The following is a 27453-nucleotide window of genomic DNA, read 5'->3' as shown; positions in this document are numbered from 1 at the left end:
AAGCGGACTGATTTTAAACAAAAGTAGCAGGAGTTGAAAAGAAACTGTAGACTCCATGTTTCATTTAGTAACATTAAGAATTTATTTTCACCATCATAAAAAACAGTGCTTTAGGTAAAAATTAAGTATTGTGATTTTTACAGCGTTTATACATTATTGGCATTGGGTAAACGTTTTTGCCGTTTAATGACTGACATTCTTTCCTGCTGCCCTCATATTGGCTAATGACAGCAGTTTTTTTGCATATGAATTATCATCTACAGAACAGTGACAATAATTTCTGAAGGAAAAACGACAAAGGCTTTTTGTTTGGGGGTTACATAATACAAAAGTACTGCAGACTCATTGTACACTTACTGATTACAGAAATAGTGCTTCACAAATAATACTTTTCTGTTATAATTACGACGGCGGGTCGTAATGCATCTCGTACCATTGCCAGTTGTAAAGAGGTTCAATTTTCCACATCAGCAGCTACATTGCTGTGGAAGACTAATGGGTAAAGCATGACAGAGCACACAATACAAAAGAAAAGTGTAGAATAAAATATGACTTTAAAGAAGACAATAAAAGGAATACAGGAGCACAAACATTAGCACCATGGCTTCTGGAGATTCTCCTGAATGAAACAAGGAAATGTACATGCTTACATAAAGAGTAAGTAAAGTAAGCCGCATTGTACGAGTGCCCAGTACAGCACATGGCTGTGTGGTGCAACTTTTATGCCCTTGACATTAAGCTATGAAGACATTTCAGAGAATGTTTTAAAAGCGTGAACTTTACAAAAGACAATAAACTTGATTAGATATGTTTTTGCTCAGGAAGGCTGAAAGGTAATAAAATAGTGCAAGTAATATGTACACAATAAGTATACAACATCAATAAATATGCTCTGTTTACCAACTGAAAAGTTGCTGAATTAGATTTGTTGTCTAATCCTCAACTTTAGGGAGAATGAAGGAACTTGTGATTTTCAATAAAATGCCTCCCTGCAATTTGAAATGCACATATTCCTCATCACAGAAACCACAGAGGAAGAGAACAAGAGTGTTCATCAGCACTTGATGTATTCAAAGTATGAATTCCAGAAACTGCTCATCACCCAACATGTCCAGTGAGACACAGTTGGTAGACCTGCGGCCATAGAAGGAAGGTTTGGCTTGGCAGTGCAAAAGGGGGTAATAACTGTGATCAACAGAGGTCTTAGTGTTTGTTGAGACATCTGGAAGCCCAAAGGTGTAGCTGTGGGAGGAATCAGGTGGCAGTGTCATTCCCAGGGGTGCTGGAGGTGGGACCAGACGGACATCATCTAGACTGTGGCTGTGTCGATCCACGCAAAGTTGTGCTCGAGATTTCAGAATCTAGAATACAGACAGAAAGTAAAGATAAGTATGTACAACAAAGAAATGTAAAGAAGGCAAAGTAAAGCACTTGGAAATAACATAGTTGACCAACCTGTTTTAACATATCGCTGTTATATAATTTCCTGGCATCTTTATCACTGTTTGGGGGACACTCTTCGTTTTCTGTGGAGCCCACATGATTTCATTGGTCAATTTGAACAAATATGAGAGAGAACAGAGTTTGAGAATAAAAAACTATTTTGTTTGAAAGGCTTGGATGAAGACAATTAAAGGACCAGTGTGTTGGATTTAGGGTGATCTATGAGCAGAAATGTAATAAATTATTCCTAATAATGATTTCATTAGTGTATAAGCAACTGCAACTACAAATATTTGTGTTTTGATTCGTTTAGAATCAAATATTTGTATCTACATAGGAAGTGACTCCTCTTCTCCAGAGTCTGTCATGTTCCTACAGTATCGTGGAACAGACAAACCAAACACTGGTTCTACTTCTTTTTTTCCCCCCACATTTAAGCAGTTGTCACCTTAGGCTCTTCTACATGCTTAAAAGGGAGGTGTGAGGGAGGGGTACTAAGGTGGTTGCAATGTGCAAACCTCGCCACTAGGTGCCATCAAATCCTGCACACTGGTCCTTCAAATGAGTCATACCTGGTGAATGAGTGTCTGAGGATAGTTCTGCACAATCTACTGACACTCCTTCAAGAAGATCAGCCAACTGGAACATCTCATCAGGATCATCCACAAGCACCTCCTCTGGACTTCCAACACTGGTTTTGGTCTCTGGACAAAACAATTTAGAGAACTGATTGGTAAAAATCCAGGCAAACAAATCCGCTGCAGTCGCATATGAATTTAGGAGCACAATGGACGGTAAAAGGCAGCAGCTGTGCAAACAGCCTGTAAGTAGAGGCTGAAATGCTTACTACTGTAAGAACACAGGTACGAAGCAGAAGAGGGAAAAAATCTTTTCTGAGAAATATATTTTGCTTAGTATGCAACCTGAGGAAACAGTGCAATTACTACAACTATACAGAACTATTGAAAACATCTGTGCAGATGGAACTGATGTCATCATCATATAATAGTACTACACCGACTTAATTTTATTAAGGTTAATACTTTACATTCATATGTGATTATATTTACATTTATTGTTATCAACATTCTTATTCCACAGTCTTGTGATTTCATTATCACTTTGTATCTTTGAAACATACTGCCAAATTACTGAAGGGTAATGGTGAAGACAGATCAGACTAACAAATCAATAATTCCAAAAGAAAATTGCAGAAGTAAACTTAAATTCAACATAATTACACAGTAGCTGTCATGATCAATATCACTGAACCCTAACCCAAAGCATCAGTCTATGCCTGTGCAAATGTTTTTGTATAAAAATCCATTCACCGTCCTCTGGCCACCCTTCATCTTCTATTCGAGCCTTGCTGCCTGTGTCAAACCCAGAGGTACAGGAGCTGCCTTGGCTGGCTGCTGAGCTGAAACACTTCTCTGCTTGCAGCTGACCTTCCTCCTCCATAGAGACCATTTCGGCATACATGCTATGTTGGCGGGCATCTGCTTCAATTCCCGAGCTGCTGGTGGAGTGTCGGGACAGGCCAGGGCTGCTTTCACTGCCTTGGGGGTCCAAATCCAGGTCATCACTGATGTATGATTCTCTGTAACACTTCTTCTCTAAAATGAAGAAAATTTAAGAATAAATCAACAACATAAGCCATCTAAAGAAACTTTTCAACTTCTTAATATATACAGTTCATCCCAAAGTATACTGCCAACAGTACTATGATCAATAAGAAACTCACTTTAGCTCTTTTCTTTTAAGGCAGAAGAGAAAAATATTAAATCTTTAAATTGCTACAAATATGATTATTGAAAAGTAACATCTTCTGCAGTACAAAGTCACTTATTGTAAGTTATGCAATTACTTTCTAGTAGCCACTGGGGTGTTCAGCTTAGTTCATGTGGTCCCCATCCAAACTCTAATTATATGATACTCATTTTGTCCCTGTATTTACTTCTCCCCTCCCTACCTTTGCTCTCCTCCAGCTGGCGTAGGTGTTTCAGGGCAGGCTGGAGGCTGAGGTAGAGCTGATGGCTGCTACTCAGGTGCAAGAGGAGGTGGCGAGAGCGAAACGATGACCCTGTGTAGTAAACCAGCTTCCTGGCTGATGGCAAGCCATCTGGCTGGATCTCGAATTTCTTACCCTGTATGGGACAACATATTATACACAGTGTACATGGCTAATGCCCATTAAATAATTACAAGGATTCCACTTAAATTTAACTGTGAATGCAAATGAGAAGTGTTCATACCAGGAAGGTAAGACGTCCCACATTTGACCAGGGGAAGTCGTATAGCAGCTGTCGTATGTTATTCACCTCCTATGAATACAAACAGCACACACTTAATTAAAAAAAAACAAAAAACAATTCAGTATGATATCTGGATGTGTAATCTAATTAGCTGCATTTTAGAATTAGTCATCAATAATCAATTGTCCTTTTTGGAGCCATCTGGACTTGAATGAGGCTAAGGGCTTCTCGAGGCATCTCACGGTCTGCTGGCTTTCAAATCAGCCAGGCCTGGAGTGCTAATCCCCCCCAGATGGCCCCTGATGGACAGATCAAACAACTGACAGGCATGGCAGGCAGCTCCTATCTCCTGATGGACTGCTGTTGGTGGCAATCCCACACATTCCTCACACGTGTAGTCGGAGGTTTTATAGGACTACAGACACAAAGACTGAATCTTTGAGCAAACGCAGATTCCCTTGTGTACGTATGTGTTGACGTACACCCTGTTCATCAATAACACACTCACACATGCACGCACCTGATAAACTTGCATTCCTCGCAGGGTCAGACCGAGCAAAGCTGTTCCTTTCTCCTCCTTTTTGTCCTGGACAAACGAAAGATGAGATGTCAGCGAGGCATCTGACTGGCTCAGATAAGATAGCTATTTCACAGTTTAGCCTCGCTCCTAGTTCACTGGGAAACACTGAGCTGCTGCTAACAACAAATTTAAAGTGAGAGCGTGTTACGCAATGGATGGGACAGACTTCAAAATATCACTCTATAGATGAGTGATTTTGAAATGGGGAGGTCGAGACACTGGAATAGATGGAAGGTTACATAACGGCCCTGTAGTTGTTTGTACAGAGCAGCTCAAATGAAGCCAAGCTAACGGTATTTGTGTTATATTTGTGCCAGTATTACCAGCAGAAGGGAGAAATGAAGCTGAAATATTTTAGAAACGAGTTGAAAACTAATTTTTACAATGCAATAGTCTAAATAATCATAGTTTCTTATTTTTAATGATATACATCAGTTAAATAAACAGAATGTGTATTGCAAAGGCTTCAAAAACCTAATTCAAGCAACTAGTTTAAACTAGCTTATGTTAGGGAAATAGTAAAGTGACTCATAACCTTTTGCAATCTGTAAAACCTGACAGGTACGTCCTCCAGTTGACATGACTCTCTGATGAAGAGGAGGATGGCGTCACGAGTAGACATGCCCCACAGCTCCTGATGTACCTTGGGGCCATGGCACAGGAGATAGTTCACGCCACGTTTAGCTACAATCTATAGAAGGAAGAAAGGGCAGTAGTTAGCAAAGAGCTCCTTAAAATAACTTTACTACATATCGTTAAAAAAATTTAAACACTTAACAGAAATTTTTTGAGCGGTTTTTAAACGTTGCGGCCTTGTTGTGACACCTACCCAGGGGGGAAAGTATTCCTTAGGCTCAAAATAAGGGGTGACCTCCATACCCTCCCGAGGCAACGGGTGGTCACCGAGGTCAGCCTGCAAGGCGTAACCTGCCAGCTGGAAGTACACCTCCTCCTGCTGACGACATTCAGAGCGAAGCACTCGCTCCCGCAAGTCTGCGTAGTATAGATGCCGTGCCTTTCGTTCACTGATATCACACACACCCAAAAAATGGGGGAGGGAAGGGCACAAAAAGGTGTCAGGAAGTAGGACAAAGATAAATTAGAAAACCAAATAACATAAAGAATACAAGCTTCTCCAGAAGAAGATGCATATAGAGAATACATACCATAGAAGTCTACCATTCTCTACGTAGTACTGTACTTTGAGAAAAAGTACTAGAGGCAAGGGTCTCTTCTGTAAGCCCTGTAGATAAAGACAGGTTACATTAATCTTGTGTATATTATCATCTTTTGTCACGTTAAATGATTAGTTAACATACAGGCCACTGAACTCTACCTCTCAATTAATGGACCTGTCTAAGAGTTTGGAGAGCAGACCAAAGCAAACAACTTCTCATTTGCATCATAATTTTTTTTTCCCTTTGAAAAACATTTTCATACCTTTCTTGGTTCTTGCTTCCATTCCTTGGCAAAGTACTTAGTCAGTTTCTCCTCCATGTCTAAAAATATGTGCTCATTGTCTGGGATGAAGAAAGACAATCAGGAAACAAGGAGACAGTTAGTAAGCAAACAAAACAATAATGTAACCAAGCGTAAAATTTGCCCAACAATGGAATTCATTAGGGTGAAAGAAAAAAGCCCTTGTTCCATTTATGAATAGGGCTGCGAGGAAGCTGTGACATCAATGCCAATATTAATGTATGCATTTTCTAATGCCAGTGACAACATGGCAGCACACACCAAACACTGCTGGCAAGAGCTATGTATTTTTAACAGTTTGTAAACACGTAAAGACATTCGTCAATGCACTTAAAATAATAAAGCTTCTATCTCCATAGTTAGCTCCTTACCTGTCCTATAAACCCTTGAATATAAAGCTTTATGTCAATGCTAATGCTGTTTTATCAAAAACAATTTTGAAATACATTTTATTGGCAGGTTTAAAAAGCTGTTCGCAACCGGTACTGAGCTTCGGGATGTGGTATCACTCTGTGCCTGGTCATATGAGTCATGACATAAGCATTTTCTATTTATTTCAACTTATCTCCTTTGTTCAACTTTGTGTAGTCAAATCATCCTCGCCAAGCTGTTTCACAACCCGTTCCTTTAACCATCTATCTCTCCTTTCAGCCTGTCTCGTTTCCACTCTGACTCATTCCAGCTCCTTCACTTCTCATCTTTCATTGAGGCCTTTGAGTAAGAGTTGAGTAGGGCAGCTTGTGTCATGACGAATCCCCCCTACCTCCTTTTCTACCACTCCCACTCCCCTCCTCTTCCCATCATCAATCCATCCCTCCTCAGTGAAGCGGAGGAATGCAAGGGTGCATTCCAGGCTTAATGAAGTTAATATTGCAGGAATCCAGGCCCAAGTGATCGCTGAACCAACACCACAAAAACAAAAGGCTGCTTGTTCAAGTGGTGAACCACACAAGATTACTGAGGCATTTCAGCGTATTTGTACGACCGGAACACTAGGAAACATAAAGTTCAGGACTTGCTCAGTGGCTCAAGTGGATTACAAAATTCAATTATGCAGACTGAGAAGTTGGAATCATTTTGTCTTGTTTACACTATACCTGATGGATTGCTGAAGGTTTGCACTTGCAATGTCATGAGCATATTTTTTCAGTTTTCAAATTCTATTCTGGACTGTAGTGTGAACCATCCTTTCAGGTTCAAGGGCTGAGGGGTCAATGAGGAATTAACTTACCTTTCACCACTGTGAGGCCAAAGAAGTGCAGCTCTTTGATTCCAAGAAACTCCGCTACACGATTAAAAACATCCTGCCCTGTGGTCTTTAGCTGCAACAGATGAAAAAATAAAGAAGTCTGTATTCACTTTGTATTCAAGAAGACTAGGTTGCAACCAAAACACCGTTGTAATTAACTGAACTTTCATCATCTCTTAACACCTTTAGGTGACAGTCAGAAACATATTAAATACCTACCCCAACAGTGATGTCCAGCTGGGCTTTGTTGGGGAGGAGAACACAAATGGTTCTCTCCTGCTTGACTGAGGTGGACATGATGTCTTGTGTATGTCTCTGATAAGTACGCTCGCTTTGTTGAATTGCTTCAGTTTTTTCCTGCTCCCTCTATCCCTCACTTTTTATCTGTTCCAGGACAGTCCATCCTTATTGCATCTAAAAAGATAAAGGGCATCAGAGTAAGACAAGCAAAGAAACGAAAAAACATAATCCAAAAACAGGGCAATGACAATTATGAAGACAGCAGAATATACCTTAAGAAATTACCGACTTGTGTATGTTCTGATATCAAAATAAAAGAAGTTGAACATCTTAAACGGCTTTAATTACACATTCTACATTCTGCTGTGAAACATGTAATCTTCTGCACTGACATGGCATTGTAATACTGTCAATCAGTTGAAGCAAAAACAATCCCATTCTCAGACATAAGTACATGTCCATTATCCCACAACCAAGATTATCTCGACATGATTTGTCTGTTCGGAGGGTTGAAGGACAAGTGTTTAACCATCACAGATATCTTCCAGAGGGAACATAAATTTAAACAAGAAAGAAAATCTTCCCTAAAAATCATTGTTACTGAAATGCTCAGCAACACTGCAATATTGTATCTTTGATAAACAAGTAAATAGTCAGGCAAATTCAATGAGCTTATTAAACTATAATCCTAATAATAGTCATTAACTGGAAACAATCAGATAATCCTTTTGCATACCTTTTCTGAGAAACCACAGCAACACAACATTATAAAAAGTACCTGTATTATTGCAGATGGTTCTTAACATATCAATTCAGTTCACTATGGCACTTTACTAGCAACCGAGGCCCACCTGAAACTTGCCCAACTATGCTGAGTCAAAGCCCCGACTGGTACGACGCTCATCTGATTAGCGTCTAAGAATCAAATAATCAGGTTAATTACTGCCGTGCGCCGACTCTGATCCCCTTAAATCCTGCCCTGGACAGTAATCATTTAAAAAAAAAAAAACAAAAAAAAACAAAACATGGGACAGAAAACAAATCATCAGAAACTCAAGCAGTGTGATCTCACTTAAAGATCCTCTAACAAACTACCATTTCTTTGTGTCATGCTCGTCTCTATTTATACTCGCTGCTTAAGGAGTTAAGCATTCAGATTGGGGAAAAAGATGTTTATATACGTTTAAAAGTAGCACATACACCGCTTTTCTGATTGACATAAATGATAAGAAAATGAAAAACTGATAAGGCGTTTCCAGTGTACAAAACAAGTTGTGGGAATTACAAAAGCAAATGCTCCTGGCTCCTAACGTAAAACATTTGCCCTACCAAATATGATTTATCAACATGTTTGAACACATCAGGGTGTCAGCTCAAACAGACGTTCAGAAAACCTGAAATTCCAGTAGCTCGAACATCTGACTTATGACACAACCAACTAAATTCACACTGGAATATAGCAAATGGTACAAAAACTCACCCAACACACCCAAATACATGTTCATATTGACAAAGTTTAAATAATTGTAACATACATTAAGAAATAAAAATCTATCACAACCTGTCGTTTCAGTACTGGATTCTTCTGCCAACTTATTTATGCCCACAGTGACATTGTTGTAGAACACAAAAAAATATTACAACACTGCTGGATTTATATGATGTACTTTAAATGACACAGAGGTAAGATACAACAACATACTGAGGCAATAAATGATAAACAGACAATAATAAACAACAGTTTGCTGGTTTGATTCCAGAGACTGGAAGAAGAGGTTGCATATCTTAGTGTGCAATTTTTTGAGCAATGCATGTGTTAGGTAATGCCATTTCACAGAAATCTGGTTGTTTTTGTATATGCTCTGACTCTGAAAACGGTTGTATGCAGCTAATACAACAACAAATCCATGCATTTAACAAAATCTGTACTTCCAATGTAAAGCCTGGCCAGTTATTTTTACTCCTTAGCATTTGAGATATTTGCACCATCAATTTATGGTCCATAAAGCTGTCATAATGCATCAAAATATACCTGAAATGAGGCAAACAGTTGGGTATCGAATGAAAGAGGTGAAATCATACCATCCTAACCCAGTTTAGGTATACTGGTGACAATAGTCCTCACTGCATCCCACTGTCAAAACAAGTTTCCCATCAGTCCAAACGGTGTTGAGTGACGTCTTCAAACATCTCCCATGTTGCTGACCAGGGTGAAACCTGGCATCACATGAGAGCAGCCATCTGTATGCTTTAATTCCCCTCCAAGACCGTTATAATCCCTACTTCTGAGCACACTGCTGGCTGGTGGAAAAACAACATCCCTTCTGCACAGTGCAAGCCCTCTGAAGTATTTAGGGATCCTCGCTGCCCGCTAAACCCATAAAGAAATAAGATAACGTCTGAATAAACAGGGCAACACCATTTACACTCATTCCACTGTAAAACAATGGGGCGAGCTGGATTTTCAGTTTTGGGGGAGCAGTGCATTCCTCAAGTTTGAGTCAGAGCTCTGGCGAGACACATTTATATAACATGTAGGAAATTAAAACTGTTACAAAAGGCTACGAAGAAGAAACAGCCTGCTAAAGATAACGAAGGCGCATCAAATTTCCATTTTTTTGACAGTTCCTCCGTAACGCTGTAAGCTAGCAGTCGCTTGTTCTGTCAAAGTTTCGGAGTAACTGTTAGCATAAGTTTATTACAGACATTACTGAGTGAGCAATAAATCAGAACAAAACAGGAGAAGCTGAAAACAAATAGTCAATATTCCCTTTTCCTAAAGAAAAACTGTAAAACTGCCTGCTTGGTCGGATAGTGCTATAACGTTACACACTAACAGTGCAACAAGTGCATCACCAACTCCGCCAACTCGTTTACTAAGTTAGGTATGAAGCAGGGAATTACTCACAGTACAAGACGCGAAGAAGATTTTAATACAGTCGCAGGTCTTCCACAAAATGATTAAAAACAGCCTTCTTATTTATCCGAGTAAAAATATGACAGAAATGAGCGGACCATCACTTCTCCCCCTCCCCATCGCGTGTTGTCGCGTCTTAAAGCGCTGCTTCAACCACCCTGAAGCTCTAACGATTGAGCCGTACCATTTCGGGCAGTTGCGGGGGTGATCTGTTGTGATTGGGCTCATGTTTGAAATGTTCGTAGTACATTCACGTCCTATTCGATAATTATTTTAGCTTTGATTGTATTTAAATGAGCCAAAAAACACACGTCTTTATTCATGTAGGAATATCACCTTCATATTATTTTAAATAAACAGGACAACACATCCCTAATTTTGTGACGGTATTGTGAGGCGTGCTAATTAGAGGGCCATGTAGAAGTGTTGACAGCAGCTGTGATTCTCGTTGTAACTTCCAGCGTTTTCCAGGAAAAAGGTTATCTTTTAATCAGCGTTTGTAGTATTTTGATAAATAGGTGGAACTAAAATGGAGAACTTTTTCTCTTTTGGGAGTATCATTCACACTAGTGGGTGAAGTGCACAAACTATAGTGTATGACATGGCTGAGGTATCATCTATTATTTTAAAGGGTTTTCATAGAAAAGAGTAGATTTGAAGGGGCTAAGTAAGTGATTATATGGCTGAAGACACGAGTGATAAAAAAAATATTACTAAGATCACTTTGGACACATTTGTATTGGAGAAGTGGTCCATCATCCATGGTTTTATGGAAATAAACGGGCTACCCAAATGTCTTTGCCATAATTATCCCATAGCCTCTATCTATATCTTTTTGTCTGTCAGTTGTCAGTCAGGGAAATTGTCCTACTTTGTTCCTTGTGATTGCATTGGCAGAAAATATTCGGCCTCCAATTAAACTCCCCTAAATAAAACATAAACTAGTCATATCAGTGACACCAATAAAAATATCCCTAAAATTATGTAGAGGCCTAAAGTATGTAAAATAATATCAAGTGATACTCCAGTAGTTTCACTATTGAAAACATTTTTGCCGGCCAAGACCACTACAGTCACCCCTGTATCAACTGAAGTTCCTGCAATGATCACATATTACTGTGACGACGCTGCCACCTGCAGGACCATTTGTGCCATTGCAAAAGCAAAACAAAACTAATTTAAACTTGTACAATTAAATGAGAACGGCCAAGTTAAAAAAAAAAAAAAAAGCACCAAGATTATCAATCCAAACTTTGAAGTCAGACTTTAAGAAACCCTAGGATTTCAATTACAGCTGCAATTGCAACTACCACGGCTGCACATACATGTAAGAAAAACTAGACTTCATAAAAACTTTATTTTAATTGTGGTGAGAAATCTAATTAAAATTAACTGTTTTGTATATAATACATGAACCCCATTGTTGATCAAATTTGTAAGACAACATTGAATCAGATAATTTTCCGAAAGCCTTGAGAGTGGCACAACACTTTAAATCCCGAAATGAACACAAGAAAATAAGTCATATAACCTACTTCATAATATGCATATTTAATGATAGATTATGATGATATATAAACAATTGTCCAAGAAACATTTAATTCCATCCAATTCTTTCCAGTTTAATAAACATAAATAATCACCAAATGATCAACAAAATACTTTCAATAAAACAAGTTCATATTACCAACGTGTGCTTTTGCTGAATCATGATCATTTCTTAAAACCCCTGTAATAAATTGTCATTTTGTTGTAGGCAAAGCTTTACTCTCCCAACACCAGGCTGGGTAAATGTTGTGCTGCAATGGCAAGTAACAGCATTAAGTATTAAGACCAAAGCCAAGGCTGCAAAGTCTGGGCAACAATCCTATTTCATATGCAATCTTTGCCTTTAAAAACGATGGAAAATTGTTGATAAAAAAGTAACTTGTACAAATGACCATTTTCAGTACAAAAGCTTGTAAAATGTAGTTGTGGTGCAAATCAATGCAGTGTCTCTTAACATTAGTGGAAAAACATTTGAAATGGTGAGGACAGTATGTGCAGACTTGACTTGGGCCAGCTCACCAAAACAGCCATTTCATTATTTGTAGCAGCTACATTTCCAGTTCAGAGTCTAAAATTAATTGTATAAAGTTGGAGTAAAATAATTACGTAAAAACATAACACATAAATAACACTGAAAATATAGCATAAGATGGGGGAAACCATTTTCCAAACACACAGAGGCAAAACAATGTTTTTAAAAAATGGTAGTAGAAAAATAAAAATGGCAAACTCCGTATCCACCATGATTCCAATATAAACAACATGAAAAGAAAGAAAAACAACTTTGTTCGTATGTCTTTGAAAAGTAATTATAAGTACTGAAAAACCAAGAGATAATCCAGATGCCATGATCAGAATAACATTTAGTTGCAGTGAGGTATCAGTGCCGCATTCCTCCTGCCCAGCCAAGTGTTTGATTCTGCTGCTGTTCTACTGAAAGAACTTGAGGCCTGCAACGAGGAAGAACTTCTCCAGGAAGATCTCAGAATCAAGGACGGCAATGTGGGCAGCCCGTCCGATAAGGGAGTTGGCTGTGTTGGGCAGGGCATGAATGACATCATATCGCACTAGATTGCAGTCTTTGTTCTGAAGTACTGGCAGCAGCAGGTTCTCAATCATCTCAGCATACACAGGACCTGTAGAGACAAAGGTGAAACAGGCTGAACAGGACAGGGTTTGGTACATTTCATGCTCTTCAGTCAATATAATGTGTAAAACTGTATGATAGCCTAATATTTAGTTTGTCAGCAAAACTAGGGAATGAGTTCATATAGTTTTTCTTTGGCAAGAAAAGCCTAATCGCAAAAGCACTCCCCATGCTTTGTCTTATTGACAGCAATATCTTGACAGCACATCACCACTCTAACCTTTGCATGATTGACTAGCATCACCCCTCGTTGTGATCATTTCTGCATGACATTTCATAAAGCTCTGCACAGACAGTCATAGCCAGAATAACCTTCATTTGTTTAGTTTCCAGGATGAGAAGTTCTGCCCATATTAGTTTAAAAGAAGCGACAGTAACAACACCAGCGCCATTTTGAAAAGTTCAGGGATTTTCTACTTGAAGTGCCCAGTGTGGCTGTACGAAAATAGACAAGAGCTCTGAAAAAAAGATGCTGGGTGCAGCGCTTTTTCTGTCGATGGCCATATACAATCTATCCTCATTGGGAACAATTAAAAAAAGATACTGGCACTCAGTAAAACATGCTATTTGGACACTCAATCTAAAATTACAATTTAGTCTACATCACCATGTTGGAAAAGGAGAAAAAAAAAAACTAAGGAGAGGGGAATGGGAAAAAAAAGTCTGGACAGAGGGACACTTACTATTCTTCAATGACAAAGCTAAAAATACTTTTGTCACTGTGAAAATATCTGAAAAACTGGAGATAGCAAAAAAGGGGAAACTGCACTGCATGGGTGAAGAACAACACAGTAGTAGACAGTGGTTTGGTGTGTCAAAACCCTTAAGAGTGTGATTGTTCTGTTTGCTTCTCCAATTTAGAATCAGAACACCTGCATTTAACCAAAGGCACCTTGTCCTGGTCATTATGTCGATATGCCCACCAAGGATGCTTCAACTCACCTGTTTGTTTGTCCTTTAATGCAGTTTTACACATTTCTATTCGAGCAGAATGATAGGGGACATAGCGATCCTGCAGTGACCCCACCAGCACCACATTCTTGAAAAACTGCAGACCTTGAACGTGAGATAAAGAGCAAGGTTATATACAATCTCATATTCCAAATGCACAGCCTAAAATGTCTGTTTAGAAACTGCAGAGCTAACCAGATTTCTTGCTGAGCTTATAGAGAAAGGTTTGGCGAGGATCAGAGTGATCACGGCACGTCAGCTGCAGGAGTGACCCTGACTTTTTCCACTTCTGCATGAACCAAAGGCCTAGAAACAAAGTTGAATAGTATTTAGGAGGATTCTTCACTGTGACAGAGTAGATGGATGGAGAGAGTGAGAGAGAATACAATCATAGCAACTACCAGTTAGCTGACTAAAAGAAGATGGAATCTCTGAAAATGAAGTTAAATGTTCTGACATTCACCTGTGTTGACCAGAGCAGAGCTGTTGTACAGTGTGCCCAGGTGAGGTCCAGAAAGGGAAAGAAAGGTGTGTAGCCTGCTCAGGTAACATTTAAACCTGGGCCTGGTAAGCACTGAGCGAACTATGAGGTTCCCCAAAGAATGACCCACAAAGCTGCAAATGAAGAAACAAAAGGATTAGAGACTGTAAAGACACCAAGTGACATTAAAATGTCACTGACATATTTTGTGTCAGAAAATAATAAATAAATAGCCTTAACATTTATCATTTGTTGATTGATAACATGTACTTCAACACTTAGACATGGCTATGTTTTATCATGCCAGTTTACTGATGGCTTATTGCACTATGCTGCTGTTTGATAAATCACTAACATGGCATGTTTTTTTCGTATTTTACATTCTCATGGTACATTCGGATAAAATCACACGTATTACCTTATCTTTGACACTGTGAGGTTGTATATCTGAATGTACTGGACTATTTCATCCAGCAGTCGATCTGTCATTGACTCAAAGTCAGCAAAAGTGTCATTCTGTAGATAAAAGGAGTATTGAATCAGCAAGGACAAGGTTTGAGTGTATACTTGACTAACAGTTGTTTAAGCTCAAGCACCTTTATCAGATAACCCAAGTTCATCCACTTAAATTCAACAAGTATAAAGTCTGAACCATTTACCTGATTCCTCTCAGACATTAGGAAGTCTATACGAGCACCAGGCAGTCCAAGCTCCAGGTAGGTCTTCACTAGTCTCAGATCAGCACTGTTACCTGCAGCAAAAATGCATCAATGTGTTTTTAAACATGGGCGTAAAGGAAAAAATTTAATGTTGAAGATTTTGATGAAAGGTTTCCTACCGTCCAGGCCATGGACACAGACTATGAGATGGATGCCTTCTTCACAGCTTTCATCTTCTTCCAAGCTGAAATAGGGCACAGTGGATGCCAGCTCAGGCACTTCACTGTACAAGAAACCAGGAAGCCTTAGCTGCTTCATTTCTTCCTTGGCCTTGATGAACCTGCATAATTATAATGAAACGGGTTGATAAATATTCATTTGTAATGTGTGAAAAACAAAGTCCAGTATTAGGTGGGATTTGTGAAAAGTTTTGAAAGATGACTCACACTTTCATCTGTGGTGTGGGTGCACATTCATACCACTGCAGGCTAGAAGAAAGAGAAGTGGAGGAATAGACAGGTCTTCCCAAGGTATAGCCAACACTGCTGGAGGCCAGGTTAGAGCAGATAGGAGCTTTTGATAAATCTTTTGTTTCATGGAGGTAGTCAATGCTGGGCTGTTCGAACAAAAGACTTGTCTCTTGAGCGGCTGCATCCCCAATCCCAATACGGTCATCATCCGCCACACCATTGACAAAAGCATAGCCGTCACCTTCTTCGTAGTAACCGTTCTCAATCATTTCATGCTCTGTCTCATCCTCATCCTCCTCAGCCTGTGGTCCTGTCTGGATTCCCAGTGTGATAGCAGATGTTTCTACAGGGCTGATCTCAGACACATCAGTGCTAGAGCATGAGCCAAAGTAGTTCTCTACCATCCCACGCTTTACCAGGTCAGTGCTACTGGTGGCAGAGTTACTAGAGGGGCAGGCTGTATGCGGTTCACTACGGGGTTCTTTAACGGTCCCAGAACCAGCTGCTTCTTCAAGTCCAAATTCAGAAAAACCTAGTAATTTGGAATCTGTTTCCACGTCAAAGGCAGGTTTTCTAAGCTGAGAATCACCTGTGACTGTATCAGGATTGGAGGCTACATCAGGTCTTTTAGTGATATCCCCAGAGAAGACAACACTCTGCTCTTGCACCAAAACACTGGACTTCCTGCCTCGGACTTCAGCACCACTGGAGCCCCTAGAGGAGCCTTCACCCTCATCATCTGAGGGCAAGGAGTTGATCGAAGTGAGGGAGGACTGGACTCCACTGACAGCACTCGTATTTTCTGGGTACAGAATTTCTCCTGTCCCACTGGGCTTTTGTATTGCACTTTGCTGAGCAGGCCGTGCAGGACTCAGGAAAGCCCTCTCAGGTTGTGGGGCAGCAGGACCTGAGTCAGAGGCACCTAGCCCTGCACTGGTCTGTGGTCCTAAAGCAAGCTGAGTGGCGAAGGAGCTGGGCTCACTCTCAATGCCCGAGTCAGAGAGGCGAGACGAGGCACTGGGGGCTCCTCCATCTGGCATCCTGATACAATCACTCTTTACCTGTACAGAGACGACACAGGACTGGCCACGCTGTGTCGCCTCGTTACTTGGCCTTTCAAACACAGATTCTAAGACAGACTGTTGTGAGTCACAAAGATCTGTCTGGGTGATCTCAGGAATATTACTACTAAGAGTTCCATCAGTCTGATATGGTAGAAGAATGGTTACTTTATCACCTCTGTATGGGTCCTTGTTACTTGGTTTCACCTCAATTTGTTTCAGTCCTGCAGACCACTGTGGCATCTTCTGGCCACTGTGGTCAATCTGCTCATCGTGGTGAACTGGTTGGTTGGATGTAGCAATAACCCCAGGACCTGCCTGAGGATTATTCTGCATGTCCAAGGTTGTAGGATTTTTGGAAAAAGCTTTTTGACAAGCAGCAGTAGCTATATTGTCATCCGCAACAGAATCATCAGCACGGTTTTCAGAGTGTGCTGATGTGGCAGCAGAGTCAAAAACAGAATTGACATTAGTCCTTAAATAACTACTTGAATCCGCTTGCAAGGTCTCTCGTTCCTCATCTTGGTGAAGGGGACCTTCACCTTCCTTGTACTTTTTGCTGGAATCACCATAAGGAACTTTGAGGTTCTTATAGCCCACCAGAACTACAGAGTCCTTAGAGCCCTGTCTAATCAGCTTCTTGGAGTTGTCAGTCTTTGAATTTTTCTTCAGTTTGACGGACTTGCCTTTGGACTTTGGTGGTGGATCATAGTTGTCTGGCCAGGTGTTATCCATAGGAGCACATCGTGACTCAGATATGGGGCTGGCTGCTGCACTGTAGTCCTTGGCGTTGGGCTTGTCTGCTTTACAAGAAACTGAGCCAGTCCTTGTATTGTGCATGCCCAGCCAGGGTCCATCGCGATCTTCAGGTTGAAGACATATTACACACAAAAAAGTAAAAAACAAACATATATTTTGTTCATAAAATTAGTCAGTAAATATGCACATCTAGCAGAGCAGCAATACTGTGTTACTGACCTTCAGTGATAGAATCCAGATAGCGATCCTCAAAGATAATTGGCAGGGAGCTAACATCACCATCCAGGTCTGCACATTCCACTGGAAGCGGAGGCAAAGACATGAAGTAGCTCGAGCTTTTGATAGCATTAGTCATCTGCTGGTGACTGTGAGCACTGATGGAATGGCAGAGGGAGAACAGGAAACAACATGTCAAAGAAAACAAATTTGGGCTACAGTATTTCAGGCAAGTTAGTGCTGGCCCAGACCTGATAACAGAAACACTGCATTCGACAAACACGACAAACATGCCAGTGCAACTTACTGTAGCTCCTGATATGCCAGTGCAGATTGTCTTGGATGTTCCAGACAGAAGAAAGCCTCAGCAAATCGCCTTACCTGTAACAATTCCCCATTACAGATTATACAGTCTCGTACTGTGTATTCTAGCATAGTTTTGAATCATATCAGAATGAAAAGGATTGCAATCATTCAAAGAAAACTAGTCAGATGTTTTAATTTGTAGATGACTTAAGAAATTGGACTCACTCTTAGTGTATGGTGTTCCATAGCTAATAGAGCAGCAACATGCTCCTGCAGAGACACAACTTCTAGGAATTGTCCCCAGAGAGCCATAAGCAGAGAGCAGAGCTGAGCCAGATTCATATTTACGAGTTCCGCCAGTTCATCAGGGGACTCGGCTTTCTGCTAAAATCAAAAAGACACAAGTCACTCAACAGGGGGCACAAGTAAGCATATTTTCCTAACATGAGCATAGAGAACAAAAGAAATTCTGTTCGAAGGTTCTTTGCTAGACACAAGGTAAAATCTGGTAAAATATATAATACGTCTTCCCTTAATTGTCAATTGGGGAATTTGTTACAGATAATTTTGGCACTTGTTTGGTCACCAGCTATCCCTTAACAGTAGTTTAAACAAGGCTAATTTTTCCATTTTTTTCCCCAAGTAAATTAGTATCATGGACCACTTAAGCCTCAAAGAGACTAAAGTACTCTTATCTTTAATTTCCATATATTTTCAATTCTGAAAAGCTGCTTACTGTGATCATGTAAAGCTGCTTAATTCCGGATGGAGTCTCCAAAATAAATGAAAGCTCTTCCTATCTCTGTCTAACCTCATATAAAATGATATATTTAGAAACAAAGTGCTATAAACTGAAACATGCAAGAGGCACTTGATCTCCATAATGTGCCTACATGATCCACAGCAATTTGTATCATTCCACAGCTCTGGCAACATTCTCCTTCACTACTGATCTATAGAGGGCCTAACTATCAAGATTCAAGGACCCATTAAAGCTTGGTCTTCTCATCTACACAACTATAAAATGTGTTCACAGACTAGTTTTAGCTAGTCTGCTCACAAATTTGGTAGCACCATTCTGTTGTGTCTCTTCTCCGTAATTTGCTGACACACCTTGAGTCACTTGCTATAATTACGGATTCTCACCAGTGATTCAGTTACACTTTCTGTGCATTTCAGTATGACTTGATATTCACTACCAAATACGCCAATAAAACCTCTCGACAACTAATTCTATATGCTCTGGTGCCATATTTGAATCTAGTAGTTCCAAATCTGATGATGTGCCAGCCTTGTCGCTTACTATAAATGCCGTGCATCACTAGCAATTGACGGACAGTTGTCAAAGACAGAAAACACCAACATTCAATAGATCTTACCTTGACTTGTTCGCATAGCTCAGCTAGACGGGCCTCTAAGTCGAGTTGCTCTAAGGAGGCAGAGGAATAGTGTTACTAAGATTCCTCATTATCAGTCACTTCAATTACAGAGTTTTTCAAAGAACCTGTAATACAAGCTCAATAAGAAAGTTGTATCAGACAGTAATGGTGTCAGAAAATACTTCATGACATGACCAGAGACAGCAGAGAAATTCTATAGTACCACTGTGTTATGAAACTCTTTGACCAAGGCCTTGCTACAAAGATGAAAAGAAAAGATGAATATGTATACAGCAATGAAAAGATATGCCCCTGGAAAGTGGTCCTAAAGAGGGCGTGGAGTTTTCTACAAGAAAGGAAAAAACTGGAGTGAAGAGAAGAAGGGAGAAAGAGGCAGTATGATTTGAGGTACTGTAAGGGTCGGGACATACCTATGTAGACGTGCCTTTGACTTCGGGGATAGGGTCTTCTGAGTACTCTCTCATATAGGACTTGCATGCTGGGCTTGGCTAGTAAGATTGCACATATAGGCATATTTAACTTTCTGTATTATTTGTTTGTCTAGGATAGGTTAATATATGCCCACTTGTGTGGATTAGGTTTGGTGAACTATAGCAACAACAGAGTTGTGTTTTGCTTCTGTCTATTAGTTAAAAGGCTTATCTAAATGCAAGTGTGATTTTGTAAGCATAGTGAACTGAGATGAGTTAGCCATGGTTAGACCCCTAAAACAACTGAGTAGGTTGCTAGCTGTGTGGTCTGTTGAAAGGGCTGAATATGGTAATGTGTAGGGCTCAAGTGAAATGACATGAGATCACCACAAATTTATATACAACAAACACATACTGAAAAGAAAAAAAAAATAATGAGAATCCACTGACAGCAAAAAATGAATAAGAAAATATTGTATAAGGTACAACCTTGAAGATACTGGTTTCTTCTCAGTGATGTTAGTTCAAATAAAATAATAACATAAAATCCAGTCATATTGTACGAAGTCTGGGACATAGAAAATCATTGCTTTACAACCTGTTGTAACCTCACAGGAGCTGATGTAAAGCCACAATGCAGAATACCTAGTTCCATCCGATGGGAAGAGGGCAGGTCCTTAGTAATGGAGGTGAAATAGCCAAAGAGGCCCTGGTAGGCTACTAGGAGATTGGAGCAGAGGTTATGGTGCAAACTGAAGGCATGCTGCAGACAGGGGTCAGACACCAGAAACGTCCTGCCCTGAGGGATCACAAAAAAAAACAAAAAGTGGCAATAGATAATTTAATTATTTCACAATAATATTGCTGTTCTAGACATTGTACTACTTGTGGACCTTGGGTTTAGTAGTCACTCTATTTTGTGTGCGATCTCTACATGCAAATGTTTCATAGCGACTTTTGAACAAATCCCTGGAGCGAAGTAAAAAGTGGTCAACGGATTGTTATTCCCACGCTACCAGTTAGTGATACATCAAGAAGTGATGCAGGAATTGCCTCTGTTCTGCCTGAATGACTCTGGTACATTTACCCAACAGCATCTCAGTGGAAGCATTGGCTGGCCACCTTTCTCTGTCATGAGAGGGATATTACTCACGGCCAGATCTGACAGTGTTCTTCTTCTGCCTGATCTATCAATCGTCTGACATATCCCCCCATGCTTCAAATGCAATAAATATAGCACACTACTCTACCTGAAGTGTACAACTGTAAAATCCAAATCCACAGCCATGTCCATGTAATAATCAAAGCCTGTATTACTGGCAGGCACCCTTGCTTGAAAATATAAAGGCCCTTTTTTCTCTTTTATTTTTTCTCCTCCATCATAAAAGTAAAACAACTACAGTTTCACAAAATATCTCAGGTATTATTAGGTTGAGGACAGTTATTTAAACAAATGTTCAGTTGATTCAATTGTAGTTCAGCAAACTATACAATCAAAATGACATCTTCCAAGACTTTTTAACATTACAGCAGTTTCGCAGCATCTATAAAGAAAAATGGAGAAAATTTCAAAAACATTTATGCCATAAAAATAGTTTACTTACATCTGGCGATACTTGCTTGACATAACTGCTGCCGAACACCACATTCTCCAGAGGTGGGATGACTGAGTCTTTGCTCTGTGCTGGAGCGTTGCGGTTAAGCCATGTGGTTTTCACAGGTCGAGGGAAACTAGGTAAACACCACAAGAATTCAGTAAGATACTTCAAAACAGGTTTCCTCTACTTCATATTCACGTCAAGTTCAAAATCGAAAGTAACAGTTTTTACTTCGGCTTTAATGTTAAATTTTGTGTGAGCAGTAAAGAAAGGTTTACGTTGGAATTTGCTGCTAACAACAGGAACAGGTACATGACAGAAGTCTATGAAAAAGCTTCAATTTCTGTGCTTGAAAATTTAATGCAAAAAAGTGCTCTTGTCTGACCTGATTAGGGGCTGATGTAGTGCCACAAGCGAGGCGTGGATGGCTATGGAGATGACCGAAAGGTGGAAGTAGTCAAACATGACATTGACGTGTTGGTGGATGCCTCGCTGGAGGCTAAAGTGCAAACGAAGTGTGCGGCCACTGATATTCTGTAGAGAACTTGGATCATCTGGCCTGTAGAAATTACATAACGAAGACAGAAAACTCTAGTAGTGTCTTATTACATAAGAGATGCAAATAACAAATTTACAAAACATTGTATATGCAGTTAAAATATGCAACACCTACGTGTAATCGCCATCTGTGAAATATAAATCCAAGAGGAGCTGAAAATCCATGTCATTGAGGGACTCTTCCACCTGAGGATAATAAAAAACAGTGAAGCCAGTCAACTTTAGAGCCTGTAAAAACAATGGATGTCTCGGGCTGAAATTAAGGTTTTGTGAACTGTTCTTTAGGAATAGATATTAAATAATGAGTTTTCTAACATTTCTGCCACAGAACAGTTCCACACTTAGTACTTTATGTTTGCTTCTAAACACTACACTGTGTTGCAGGATACAAAACACAACAGAAAAGCCATGAAGAAAACTTGTGATGCTGACTATATGCAGCTATCAACCACACTCTTCTAAATTGGATTGTCTTTTAATTACCATGTACTTAATGCCAAGTAGGTAAAAAGCCGTGTCACTGTATTAAAAATCTATGACTCAGACACTGTATTGGCAAATACACTGTGGCAAATAATTTGGCCTGAGCTCACGGCCAAGAAAACAAAACTCTAGGTAAGGCAGCTTTACTAAGCTTACCTTCTTCTCATCCAGCAGCATCATCACTTTGAAGAGAAGGACGTCATTGACCACAACCTCTTCATTCTTATACAGGATTTGAAAAGTTTTGCTGCAGATGACATCATCTTGGACTGAAGCAGGAAATGCCAGATCAGAGCCTAGAAGGAAATCACTACAATTAACTGTGTGTTGATGAAAAATGAGAAAGGAATAATTTTACACCACCTGTCAGCTTCAGAATTGTATAATCTTTGGAAAAACATGAGAACCACCACAGAGGTAATGATCTTATAATAACCTGAGGCAGAATGCATCTGACAGAAAATATCTTATCATGTCTGGATTGAAAGTTAAAATGTAGCTGTTTCTGAACTAACCCATTCAGCAAGGTCACCAAAGTTGGTGGAAAACAAAACATTTCAGCATTGGAAATACTGTTGAGGCTCCTGTTTATTTATGAGACAAAGAAATGAGTGCTTTGTGCGAAAGCAGCACTTCGGGTTCCTGAAAGGGCATATGCACAAAGCCTTAAAGAAATACTGAGAACAAGGAGTGGCCTTATAACGAAAATCAGTGCTCTACTAACTCTATGTCAGCAAAACAATATGTAAACCAAATCTGAAAAACATTTTTAAACATTTTTCCTGAAGTCACTAATAATATCTCAGACCTGAAAACTGAACCTGTCATGCATGTCTACCTTAAGAAATAGTATGACTTCATCACAATCACCTGCATTTACAGGAAACTGCCAGCCCTCTGATAAGAAGGATAAAGAAAAAGAGCAGTGTGTTACTTGGCGCATACCGCAGCTTATCAAAACATTTTTTTCATGGCTTTAATTGGAGAACTGAGAGGAAAGGAGCAGTGCTTGGGGCTGACCAACTGGATCCAAAAAGAAAACCTGAATCCAAGTACAGAAAATACTGTAAATATAGTTAACCAGCCTTGTGCACAAGTGTCGTAGGAAAGAAGACTGTCTATATTGTACACATCATCAAAAATTAATTTACCTCCTGGGTGAAGCAGACTTGTTTCAACTTTGTGTGGTACTCGGGGTGGGACCTTAAGACTGGCGCGCATCTGGTAGAACCTGTAAATACATAAAAATAATTTAACATGAACACAGGTCTGAAAAACTAGCACTATTAGCTTAGTTAGATGAGAAGCGCTGTAAAAGGGGAGAAAACCACACAGGTTAGCTACAAACGCCTCTACTTGTAAAGGGACACTACACCTTTCATGAATAAATAATGAGCACTTTCTTTTGCAGTCACTCATGTAGTAAACCTGAGCTCTTAAAGCACTGATGACTCAGGAGCATTGAGTACGAGTTTTTCCCTCAACACAGTGAGGTATCATTACGCTGCTGCTGCTGTGAAAAAAATTCCATAAGTGAAATACTGAAATGACTGTAGAGCTGTGCAGTTTAAACAGTGAATTTCCCTTCCTCAGTGTCCTATAAAACTTGTTAATTATATGTTAGTTACACAGTTTTGGATGTTTGCAAAATATCGATTTGATGGGGTGTATCATTACTAACTGGCAGGATGACAGGGAAGCACAGAACACCATCCGACACAGTGCCAAAACTAGAATCATATTAGGAAGCAGGAAGTATCAGTTTAAGTCAGATGGGATAGCTGGACTGTGACTTGCTTCCTGATAAAGAGCATAAAAGCAAGTAAGAAACAAGGTTTATTCAGTCTAATATACTTTGCTACGATGCATGGTAAGCTCAGTCTTAATACACAAAGTCTGACACAACTAAAACACGCTTCTCTAAAAAAATTATACTGCTTTGTTTTTCCATACCAGGTCTTTGATGTACAATTATTATTAAGTCCAATACAGTGCTGAATAAAGCAGATTAGTCACTCTGTGCCAGCCCAAATGGTATTTTGTTGTGCCAAAGTCAATAATCCTTTATAGCACTGTCTCACTATAAAACACTTGCAAGAACAGCATTAGTTGTGCTTGTTTATTCACGTTTTGTTTGATTAAATGGTATGTACAGTTCACTATATTAGGCTTCCTAAGAGTTGCATTTTTATCTTTCAATCAATTCAATATTCAAATCAATATTTTAATTCCACTACAGCACTTTGGTAATCAAGACACACACTTAAACTAAGTGTGCCACAAATATGGAGCTCCTCCATATCTGTTCTACACAGCATTTCTTAAAGTTATCTGTGTTCTTAGGCACTTATTTTAAACTGTAAACATTAGTTTTAGACAATATACCTAAATCTATACCTTAGACCTTCACTATGTTAGATGAGAATTCCCATCACACAGAAACAGAACAAAAGGCCAATTTAAATATATAACCCAGTATACTCATGCACTGTTTAGCACACTTAATGCTGTCTGTACAAAGAGTATTTCATAGCCCCCTGAAGGTCTAAACAAGACTGCCAACTCTCTGAGATTGGCTGAGACACTCACAGAACATGCCCCTGTGCCCTTCTATCCCAAACTCCCTGCCAAAGCTTGTTCAATTCCTCTCAAAGCATACAATGAAAGCTGACCTATTTTTTACATTATCAAGATAGACTTATCTGTAAAATATGTTTGCGATAGAGTTTTTTTTTTTGTTGCAGCATTAACGAAGTGCAACCTGGAAAATCATTCCAGAAAGGAAACACAAGTTCGGAGAAACAATGAGACGAAACTCACCCTCTTTGGAAAAGGTCCACATTGTAGAACTTGTGGAGCTCCACAGAGAACTCCACTGTGGCCTGAACTTCAGTCATCTTGGTCTCTACAGGCAGAGATGCCTTACATCATCTGGGATACACCTATAAGCCTGCAGGCAAAAGTAATCAAATACATCATTTCAGCTCTGAGACTCAAAGACATCTGGGCTAAAGCAAAAAGATTTCTGCAAAACCTTTCCACTTGAATAAAATACAGTATTTTCCCTGGAATAAAACAGGTAAATACCAGATAGAACTTCAAAAAAGTTGTAAAACGATCCTCCAAGTTGTACAAAGCGAAGTCCAGGCCCAATTATCTTTAAAGATCTGAAGATATCAATTAAAAGAAACCATCAGCAGTAATCATACAGTCACAATATGAAGTTCAAGATTACATAAGGCTCTGGTGATAGTTGTGGAGGAATTATTAGGGCATGAAGTCTATATTTGACAGAAGAAGCAGTCTGTCCTCTGGGCCTAAATAGTTAACAGCCCAGAAAATTATAGCATTAGTATGGCAGAGTAAAGGAAAATACTATTAATAACACTGCAAAAATAGGCCTGAAATACAATATCGCCAATTGGTACTGTTTGAAATAAACCCAGACATCCCTCTCATTTAATGCAAACATTTTTAGCTCTCGATGTATTTAGACCCAATTTTTTAAAAAAAGGCAATATAGTTATTTCTGGCTGTAGTTGAGGCAAAATAAAACTGGCACAAAAAACCCAACTATACAGACGCTCCTTAAATTAGTCATGTATGAAATGAATAAATCATCCACTGGGAAACAACATGACTTTGTGTCCGTGCCAGTGGAAACCAATGAGACACAAAAGGCCACCATGAATTTGACCTGGTTGACATGGATGCTTGATACAAAGAGCAACAGGTTCATATCTAAATTTGACTGTGATTAAATTACAAAAATTGTTGCTCACAATAAATTAAGGTACTTATTACTCTTTGCAACTTTGTAGTGTGCACTTTATCATTGTTTTCTATGATGTGACACATATTATTAGTATGACAGACACTTCATTAACACACTTGTATGAATCAAGAAGCCACTTGTAATTTATCCCCAGCTAAAATTATCATATGAACCAATGACAGCTGCCTTTGTCAAGTCTACTTTGTAAGAAAGCTGCAAGACACAGAATTAAGGCATGGGAAAGATGGCATTTCCAATTCAAAAACGTGTAAACGTTTACATAAAAAGCTATGTTACTAAATGCCAATGCGAGTAATTCATATTTGGGTAGCATTATCGATTTATGACCCCGTGAAATAGCTGATGTTGAGTCTCAGGGTCACAGCAGAAACAGGCTGATCCGGTTTAGTCTTTAGCCAAGAGCTACGTCTGCAGCACTGCAAGTACATAAAAGATATAATTAGGGACAAAATAAAAGGTGAAGTGGGGCGTTGACTGGAATGCTGACATGTTGCTATCAGTAAACCAAGTAACCTGCCAGTGTGAGCTGTCAGCAGCGTATGCATATCCACTGTTTATCCAAACATTACAGTACATGCAAAACGCTCATTTGAAAAAAGTTACCACTAAGCAAAGTGACATATTTCCCTAAACAAACACCGGCGATTGCTGATACAGAAATGTAACAAGCACTTAAATCAATTCAAGTAACCAATCCACATAAGGGAAAGTGAAATTAAACAAGCAGTCTTGCTAAAATATATATAAATGGCAAGGCCTGAAATGCCATCAGCGTACGGTTTCTTATTCAGAGGCATATCAACAGCTAAAGCCCCAAACTAAGCCAGAACAGTTAAGAAACAGTTGCATTAGTTATGACTTAGTTATACGTTTAGAATACTATTACCAGAGTGAGCGAAATGAAAGGTCCATAACTGGTGGGCAGAATCTCTGCAAGGGTATCGTTTCGGTTACAGGTGGGACGCTACTAAAACAACATTTATGTAAAGGCCCACAAAAGGTGAGGAACGATTCGGCAAAGACACAATATACTTGAACAGACCAACAAAAAAAATCTTCTCCGACAGCCAGTTCGCTAACGGTAACTAATAGTTAGCGGTAAACGTAGCCACCCACCGAGCAGTTGTCACCGGGTATCATTAGCTAGCCGCAGACGAGCTAACGCTACTCACCATTGCGTTAGCAAGCTAACATTAGCTAGCTAACCAACGTTAGCTCCAAACTGAGTCGTCTCGTCGTCCGTTCACAGTGAAGTGCTGGCAAAAAACACAACTCCGCTGGATGTTTCACTTCCTAATCTGGCTACTCCAATTTGGGAAACGGCTTTAAAATAACACGCAGAGCCGACAGGCCATGAGCTTTTTCTTAGAGCAGTGTTTGCTAGGCATGAAGCTAACTGCTCAATCTGAGGAGCTGACAGTAGGCGCTGCTCCAGCTGCCCGCTGAT

General features: G+C 39.6%; 2 protein-coding genes across 10 annotated transcripts; both read right to left on the bottom strand.

Annotated features, from left to right (window-relative positions):
* Positions 1-58: 58 nt before the first annotated feature.
* On the bottom strand, positions 59-10313 carry zgc:172136 (uncharacterized protein LOC566376 homolog). Of its 2 annotated transcripts, none has more exons than XM_023261800.3 (14): positions 10155-10313; positions 7226-7420; positions 6989-7079; positions 5719-5798; positions 5445-5521; positions 5108-5303; positions 4814-4969; positions 4219-4284; positions 3699-3767; positions 3416-3590; positions 2775-3059; positions 2016-2147; positions 1456-1526; positions 59-1361 (listed from the first exon to the last, which is right to left on the bottom strand). In XM_023261800.3, exons 2-14 carry the CDS (start codon positions 7301-7303, stop codon positions 1071-1073), a joined length of 1767 nt encoding a protein of 588 aa, XP_023117568.2. In that variant the 5' UTR covers positions 7304-7420; positions 10155-10313; the 3' UTR covers positions 59-1070. The 2 variants fall into 2 exon arrangements, with proteins under 2 accessions (XP_023117568.2, XP_035800155.2); XM_035944262.2 differs by lacking the exon at positions 10155-10313 and adding an exon at positions 9329-9510.
* Positions 10314-11695: 1382 nt separating this feature from the next.
* On the bottom strand, positions 11696-27453 carry fam135a (family with sequence similarity 135 member A). Of its 8 annotated transcripts, none has more exons than XM_055018741.1 (22): positions 27179-27453; positions 25031-25160; positions 23362-23441; positions 23081-23107; positions 22367-22506; positions 21843-21913; positions 21555-21728; positions 21176-21302; positions 20217-20370; positions 19572-19649; positions 19141-19190; positions 17987-18145; positions 17763-17836; positions 17465-17613; positions 15396-17349; positions 15129-15289; positions 14950-15041; positions 14709-14806; positions 14273-14424; positions 14005-14115; positions 13801-13914; positions 11696-12847 (listed from the first exon to the last, which is right to left on the bottom strand). In XM_055018741.1, exons 2-22 carry the CDS (start codon positions 25105-25107, stop codon positions 12642-12644), a joined length of 4248 nt encoding a protein of 1415 aa, XP_054874716.1. In that variant the 5' UTR covers positions 25108-25160; positions 27179-27453; the 3' UTR covers positions 11696-12641. The 8 variants fall into 8 exon arrangements, with proteins under 8 accessions (XP_054874716.1, XP_054874719.1, XP_054874718.1 ...); XM_055018744.1 differs by having other exon boundaries at positions 17987-18142; XM_055018743.1 differs by lacking the exon at positions 27179-27453 and adding an exon at positions 25298-25320.

Source organism: Amphiprion ocellaris, chromosome 16 (genome assembly GCF_022539595.1).
Source record: "Amphiprion ocellaris isolate individual 3 ecotype Okinawa chromosome 16, ASM2253959v1, whole genome shotgun sequence".
Classification (NCBI taxonomy): domain Eukaryota; kingdom Metazoa; phylum Chordata; class Actinopteri; family Pomacentridae; genus Amphiprion; species Amphiprion ocellaris.
The sequence above is the reverse complement of the archived record's forward strand: the minus strand, read 5'-3'. Positions and strand labels throughout refer to the sequence as shown.

Coding starts and splice junctions, on each gene's coding strand:
- zgc:172136 (XM_023261800.3), bottom strand. CDS start 7,303: ATGTCCACCTCAGTCAAGCAGGAGAGAACCATTTGTGTTCTCCTCCCC. Junction 5,799..6,988: donor TGGCCTCACAGTGGTGAAAG/GTAAGTTAATTC, acceptor TCTTCATCCCAG/ACAATGAGCACATATTTTTA. Junction 4,285..4,813: donor GGTTTTACAGATTGCAAAAG/GTTATGAGTCAC, acceptor TCGTTTGTCCAG/GACAAAAAGGAGGAGAAAGG.
- fam135a (XM_055018741.1), bottom strand. CDS start 25,107: ATGACTGAAGTTCAGGCCACAGTGGAGTTCTCTGTGGAGCTCCACAAG. Junction 23,442..25,030: donor GTGGACCTTTTCCAAAGAGG/GTGAGTTTCGTC, acceptor ATGTATTTACAG/GTTCTACCAGATGCGCGCCA. Junction 18,146..19,140: donor AGCTATGCGAACAAGTCAAG/GTAAGATCTATT, acceptor TTTTGATTTTAG/CAGAAAGCCGAGTCCCCTGA.